The 7,670-nt window shown below is 39.0% G+C and overlaps 1 protein-coding gene across 1 annotated transcript in view; it reads right to left on the bottom strand.

Annotated features, from left to right (window-relative positions):
* LOC108363278 (uncharacterized) overlaps positions 1-7,331 on the bottom strand; it is an 11,235-nt gene extending 3,904 nt beyond the window's left edge. Inside the window, exon 1 of the mRNA XM_017616588.1 lies at positions 6,846-7,331. Coding sequence (XP_017472077.1) covers positions 6,846-7,016 — 171 coding nt within the window. The 5' untranslated portion in view covers positions 7,017-7,331. The remainder of the gene's footprint in view (positions 1-6,845) is intronic.
* Positions 7,332-7,670: the final 339 nt, after the last annotated feature.

The raw sequence follows: 7,670 nt of genomic DNA, 5'->3' as shown, positions 1-7,670 counted from the left end.
CATTTTTTGGTCGGTGGACATCTGTTGGCTCCACCAGAGTTAGATATAAACGAAAATCCTGCCTCGATTGTTAATCGTTGGCAAAAACTAAAAGCCCTCCATCAAAACTTCTGCAGGAGATGGAAAACTGAGTACCTTAATGAACTACAGAAACGGACGAAGTGGAAAAATCCTAAAACCAACATGAAAATAGGAGATATGGTGGTTATAAAAGAAGATAATCTTCCTCCTAACGTATGGAGATTAGGTAGGGTGGACAATTTATATCCCGGTTCGGATAACAGAGTTCGTGTTGTTGATCTAATGACGGAAAAAGGCACTGTGACAAGACCGCTTGTCAAGCTTGTACTACTCCCACCACATTTCTCGCAGACAGACGACTCAAGTTCTACATAAATACCAACGTTTTGTACGCTCTACCGGTTGGTCACCACCTCAGGAGTTTTCAAATTTCCCTATCTACTTCATAGCAGTCAATTCACATGATTAAGCATAAAAATCACACTTACCCCTGTATCCTCCTCCGGTGTCTGTTCTTCGTTGTTTGCCGCAATAGATTTTTGGTTCGAATAGCTTTTAATTACATCGACAGTGCGCGCTCCTTGAAAATTGCTGGTGGTACCATTATCCGGCTCGAAGGACCATGTTCATCGGGCGAATATGTGGCAAGGATCAGATACACGTTCGCTCCGATGTATCGTTGTCGTGTGTTAAATTAAAAGAAATAGACAAAGGTAAAATTCGGTATTAGAAATACAAGAATTCAAATATATTTTATTTGCTCTAATAATAACATGTACAAATGTATTTCAGATTACCTTCATTATTAAATTGATGAGGCGATGAAGCGTGGTGGCTCGAGGACGTCTGCTTACTTGGATACTCGCAAGATAAGTAAAATCCGTTCTTTTTCCTGCTATGTATTTTAACATAGCTAGTGGATTGTACAAGTATAAGCTAACTGTTGTGTCTTATACACAAAGTGAAATATTAGGGCGGTCCGTAAATTTAATTGTTTAGGGCGCCGGCCTAAACAGATATCGTGATCTTCCTCTGTGGCATGTAATGCTTCGATTCGGCGCACTTCTAGAGGGGAGATGTTTCGGGTGGCCGGTTTTGGCCAACCTTCGGGTGGGCTTAATAGCCGTTCCGGTCCATGCCACCAAAGCGGAGAGGTCGCTAAGTCCAGGGGTCTGCATCCTCTAGTGCCCAATCTGCGGGGTTGTCTCTGCTGCCCACATGTCGCCAGGTGGCGTTTCCGACGAGATCTAAAATTTGTGCCGTGCGATTGGAAACGAAGGTCTTCCATGAATGAGGGGGTTTTTCTAGCCATGCCAAGACGATCTCGGAGTCAGACCATAGTATCAGTTTCCGCTTAGAGAGGTCGAGTTGAGACGGCACTACGGCGACCAGCTTCGCTAGGAGAAGGGCGCCACACAATTCAAGTCGCGGTAAACTGGTGGTTCGGAGAGGCGCTACTTTGCCTTTGGAGACCAGCAGATGAGAAGAGGTCCTGCTACCGTTCGTGGTTCGCACATATATGTTAGCGCAGTATGCTTTCTCGGAGCGTCGCAGAAGCCATGTAGTTCGACTTGGTTGGCGGGGACAAAATCTACCCATCGGGGTATTTGGANGTAGCTCGACTTGGTCGGCTGGGACAAAATCTACCCATCGGGATATTTGGATGCTAGAAATGGCTTGGAGATTGGTTGCAAATTGCATCCATTTCGTCAGACGAAGGGGCTTGACCTGGTCATCCCAGTCAGTTCCGTCCAGCCATAGTTCTTGTAGCAGGATTTTGGCTTGGATCATTATGGGCGTAAGCCATCCTGCGGGGTCAAACAATTTGGCGACTGCCGAGAGGATTTGTCATTTTGTACTGGCGGAAGACGCTGGGATGGAATCAACGGTCTACGAAAACGTATCGGTTAGAGCCGTTCCATTGAATCCCGAGCGTTTTAGTGGTGCTTGCTCTTTCAAATTCTAGGAAGTTTGTGTCAAGCAGGTCGTCTTTGTTGATGTTTTTCAAAATTTCGGGGTGGTTGGCTGTAATCTTTTTAAGTGAGAAGCGTGCCGAATTGAGCGCTTGGATGACTTGAGAGAGGGATTCTTCGGCTGAAGGGAGATCATGACCGCCGGAAAGTATATCATCAACATACGTTTCATTGTTTAATATGGGCACCGCTAAGGGGTGCGTGGTTTGCACGTCATCTGCGAGCTGGTGAAGGGTGCGTATAGCGAGGTAGGGTGCGCAATTCAAACCAAACGTCACAGTTTTCAACTTATAATCTTGATTCTTTGATAGTCTTGGTCGTCCTTGTGTAGCAGTATCTGTCGATACATTTTTTCGACATCGCCGTTAAAGACAAATCGATACATATGCCACTTGAGGATCAATAACATCAAGTCGGGTTGGTCCGCCGTAAAGGACCCCGATTTCTTCGAAGAATTGAAGACGACTCGGACTTTGGTCGTTCTTTTTTTGGGTTTTATAACCGCGTGGTGTGGGAGGTAGAACGACCAATATTTGCCTTGAGAAGATATCTCATCGGAAGTCGTTTCTTCCATATGGTTGAGGGTGAGATATTCGTTTAATACATTGTCATAAAGGGATATTAGATCGGCTTTTCTGAGCAAATTTCTTTCCATCCTCAGGCACTGTTAGAGGGCGGGGGTGCGAGACGGGCCAAGGGAGATTGGGTCTGGGAAGCTGGGCTTAAAGGGGTGACTGACTGTGGCACGGAGGATAACGTTTGGCTGCTTCGGTGTGCCAATACAAGTTGGTTTCAAAGGCGAGCTTTATTTACGCGCCCGAATAAATGTTTGACGACCGACTAACGGTTTTTCTCGAAATCAAACCCGCACGTTGAAATATTAAATTTACAACTCTCTTTATTCAATTCAACTATATGTATGTAAAAGGAAAACTTAAAATTGAGCAAAAAGGGCGACCGCACGAAAAAGTGGTTGGAAAAATTCTAAGTATATGTAATTTTTTACTTTGTTGACATTTGTCAACCTATATGTCAGCTGCGCGCGCTGCATTATCAACGCGCGTTGCCAACCACTCGAATTCAATACAAACTACTATAAAACCTTTACAATAGATAATTCAAGGTAATAATAGATAAATATAAATATGTAAGTTTTCAATTTAAACAATTTCATAAATACTGCAATTTTTGCGTTGTGCCGAATTATAATTTGAAGGAATTCAATTTTGTGAAAGGTGCATTCTTGCGTTGTGTTAAACGGCATTCGTAGCTCGTTTAACTAACAATAATTATAATTTTTTTATATTATGTGCTTTTTATAAGCGAAAACACAAAATAATTACTATAACTGGTGTTTGGTTTCAAACTCGGACAAACTAGACAAATCAATCAGATTTTATTTTTAATTGGATTAACGATTAATGTTTTAAATTAATTAAACGTAATCGCAGCCAGCGATTAACGATTAAAAAAATTTTATCATTAATCGTACAGTTGATTACGACTAATTAACTTTAATCGTCAAACGCGATTAACATTTTAATCGTTAATTTTTAATCGTTAACCAGATTAACAGTTTGCCAACACTGTGTGAAATCATGTTCATATTTACGGAGAAAAATGGACGTTTTTGGAAAAGGGGCGTAACTCCTCCCATACTGACTGAAAGTTTCATATTGCATATCTCTTCAAATGTTTGGGGTAAAGCACTCAAGCTTGGTATGGAAATACATATGTATATATGTATGTCAAACTTATACCATACTCATGGAGAAAAATGAGAGTTATTGGAAAAGGTGGTGTGGCAACTCCCATGCAAATTGATTTTTCTATGCTGCATATCTCTGGAGGTGTTTATGGCAGAGGACTGGAACTTAGCACCGAGATGTGTATACAAAATTAATTCCATACTCATGGAGAAGAACTTGCGTTAATCGAAAAGGGGACATGGTTCCTGCCGTACAAATTTACTGTTTTATACTGCTTATCTCTAGAGGTGTTCATGGTAGAGTACTGGGACTTGGTACTGGGGTATGAAAAATCAATTCTATATTCATGGAAGAAGATTAGGGTTATAAGAAAAACGGGCGTATAAATTTACTTTTTCTTGCCACATATCCCTGGAAGTGTTTGTGGAAGAATACTGGAACTTGGTATGGAGTTGTGTATACAAAATGTATCAATTGCTCATGGAAAAAATGTGAGTTATTAAAAAGGGAGGCATGTCGCCTCCCATACATACTAAAAACTTCTTAATACATATCTCTGGAAGGATAGAAAATCTCTCGAAGTATTTTAAATTTGTTATGGAGATTTATTTTATAAGTGCCGTACTGACAGAATAAATTTCATTAAATGGAAAAGGGAGAGCCGGGTTCGGCCTTATAATCTAAAGCTCTCTTGAGGCATTTGCTACAGTAATGAGAAGTGGTATTTTATCAAGGCCAGGTTACTAAATTTGAGTTGGAAATATTAGAACCCGCCGTGGCACCTCCAAGAAGGTTACACGCTCACGCGTCGTATACATGGAACCATTTTAACAACTTCCCTGTCCAATGAGTCATATGTGACTCACGAGAGCGTGTTGAAATAAGTTCATGAGTCACATGTGACTCATTTTTGTGTACAATTGTGTGTGACGTTCTTCAGCATATTAGAGCAAAAAACCTGTGGACGTGGGGCATTAACAAAATGCATTGTATGAGGACAGGGAAGTTGTTAAGGTAAACTTAAAGGGATTGATATCTTTCGTATGCCTAGCGCGCAGACGGGATTTTATAATTTCATAGTTTTAAACGGCCTAAATACCATAACTCGCTTAAAAAATAACGAGCTATAACGAAATGGGCACAGAAATAAAATCTAACATCATTAAATTATTTTGCATATTTGTATAAAAGCGCGGGGTGAAATCCGCGGGTATAAGCTAGTTAGTATATATATATATGTATATAAGAGTTTCAAGTGCAAATATTAAGAAGTATTTGGGTAGTACATGATACAATTAGTTAATTAATTGTACCATGATTCATATCTATACATATGTATGTACGTACATGAAGGAAAATACCTTACACATGTAATGACAATCTGGGTGCATTCCAAAGTGTCAAAATACAAAGCATCAGTCTCTTTTATTTCTAAACCACACTAGAAGAAAGTTTAACTTGCGCAAGCTTGTTGAAAACTAGCATCTAACCGTGGTTGCGTACATTTTCCATTAAAATATACTGAGTTTTAGAAATAAAAAAAAACTGATGCATTGTATTTTGACGTTTTGGAATTCACCCTCTATCAAAACATAGTTCATTGGTTTTTAATGTTTTATAAAGAGGAACATAAGAAACTATATATCGTCACTACACATGAATAAAGGCGCGCTAGTGTTTTGACGGCGAAAAAAGCGCGTAAAAAAATTTTGCGAAAAAAGATGCTTATGAAAAACTTCTGCGAAGTATGTTAAGAGTCTTTGACGCTGAAGTTTTTTTATGCGTCTTTTTTCGCCGTCAACTTTTGAGCTCGCGCCTTTATTCGTGTCTAGTGACGATATTATTATTCAACGATATGAATTTTCATTTTTAATTAAAACTATAGTTCGACCTATAACAGAAACCTCATAAGTAAAAGTTTCAAAGCTTAAATAAAGTTCACAAAAATTAATGAAATTTCAAAAAATTGCATGAAATTTTAAAAGTTAATTAATTTTTGTGAACTTTATGTAAACTTTGAAACTTTTACTTATGGGTTTCTGTTATAGGTCGAACCACAGTATAATAACGAGAAAAACAAAATTCTAAGCAAATCAAGCGTGAAGCGTAAGCGATTATAACCGGATGCAGTTCCTGCATAAGTCAAACCGTGTTCCGAACACAACTTTGAGTGAGTAATGGTGGGCTGACTTTTTAAAATGGTTCCTTAAGGTAGCTTAAGGTAGAACTCTCTAATTTTCAAATGCGCGAAATTTGTATGTATTTGTTCAGCCGCTTATTCACATTTGAAAGAGGATAATACATGGTTAATGCAAGTAAAGACGGTTTATGCAGATAAGCAAGCGCGTTTTTTAACTAAAGTCGGTGTCGAAGTTGCCTTTTGTATAAGTTACGTTAGTGTTAAACTTTGGCGAAATCTGCCAATAACCACGCCCACTTCCCACGAAGTAATTAAAAATATTTTTGTTTTATTAGTATTTTTTACGAATTTTGCTGTTCAAATTTACATGTCAAATATATCAACAAACATTTGTGGTTACTTTTGCATCAGTCGCTGCCTATGGGTTAATGACAAATAAATCCTATACATTCACAATATTTCATGTATTAATTTTCAAATAAGCATATTGTCAACGGCTGGTTTACTGTATACTGTGAGGTCGAACTATAGTTTTAATTAAAAATTAAAATTATTAAGAATAAAGCTGATGCCACATAAAACGTTTGCTTCGCTTTACGTGACAGATTCGCTTTGACAGCTAAGATGAATTGTATGAAAATGCACAAAGCATGCCACATAGATCATTGAAGCTACAGCGCGAAGCGAAAAGATGGCCAACTGCCATCTTTTTGCGCGCTTTGACAATCAGCCGGTTTAATATTTATTTTGTTTCGTCCAAATTCGAGTATTCATGCTGAAACATAAAACTCAATTACATTGCTGATAATTTTAAAGCAAAATATCTAAAATCCACAGCAATTTTGGCGAGTAAAAAAGCAGTGCAAAATTGATTTCTTGGCGTTCATTGTGGCATACCTTTTGCGTCTGGCGCTTTGCTGGCAAAGTTATAAATGTCACGCAAAGCTAAAAAGTTTTATCTGGCATCAGCTTAAATAAATAAACATGAGTTGCACACAATACCATTCGGAATTTTGGTGCTACAAACGTCTCTGTTGTTTGACTCTCTGGCTGTGAGGTTGGAAGAGCCCCCATTCTCAATACTTTTATTCGTCTTTCCGCCAAATAGTTATTCATGTCAGCCTTCGATGAAACCGCCTCTTCCAATGGCAAACTTCGCAGTTGATTCGCCATATGGCTTCCAAAAACATCGACCTCGTCCGCCGCATTGTTCTTCGAAATATTTTCCAGCTTATTAAAAGCTTGGAGAATCGGTTCCACTTCTTGTTGTTTCTGTGTTGCCTTTTTAAGCCTTTTAGCTTGCGAACCCGATGGTACTTCATCGAAATAAGATGCCTCGCTTTCCCTGCTATTCACCTGCAACAAAAAAAGATTGTATTATTTTCGTTTCAGGTTCCAAACACAACCGAACTATGGTTAAAAGTCCAAAAAGATTTTAATGACTACTGGCAGTTCCCCTTCTGTTGCGGTGCTCTCGACGGGAAGCATGTCGTAGTAGAGTATCCACCACATGGAGCATCGGATTTCTATAACTATAAAGGCACTTACAGCATTGTATTATTCGCCACCGTTGATGCACATTACCGCTTTTTATACATAGATGTCGGTACAAATGGTCGTATGAATGACGCGAGCATTTTCAGAAAATCTAAATTTTACGAAGCGATAAAAGAAAATAATTTGTAATTATTTTCCGTGGGCCAAGGTTAAAAATTCAATGCTATTGGGTTTGGAGCTTTTTGGCCGGTTAAATTGAATAAAACAAGTGTTTACTTCTTCTCCTACGCGTTTCGACGCATATTCGCGTCTTCTTCAGGGAGTCTATAT

Source organism: Rhagoletis zephyria, unplaced genomic scaffold (genome assembly GCF_001687245.7).
Source record: "Rhagoletis zephyria isolate East Lansing unplaced genomic scaffold, Rhagoletis_zephyria_1.1 Rzeph_scaffold_01232, whole genome shotgun sequence".
Classification (NCBI taxonomy): domain Eukaryota; kingdom Metazoa; phylum Arthropoda; class Insecta; order Diptera; family Tephritidae; genus Rhagoletis; species Rhagoletis zephyria.
Note: the sequence above shows the minus strand (reverse complement) of the source record. Positions and strands in the feature narration are given on the sequence as shown.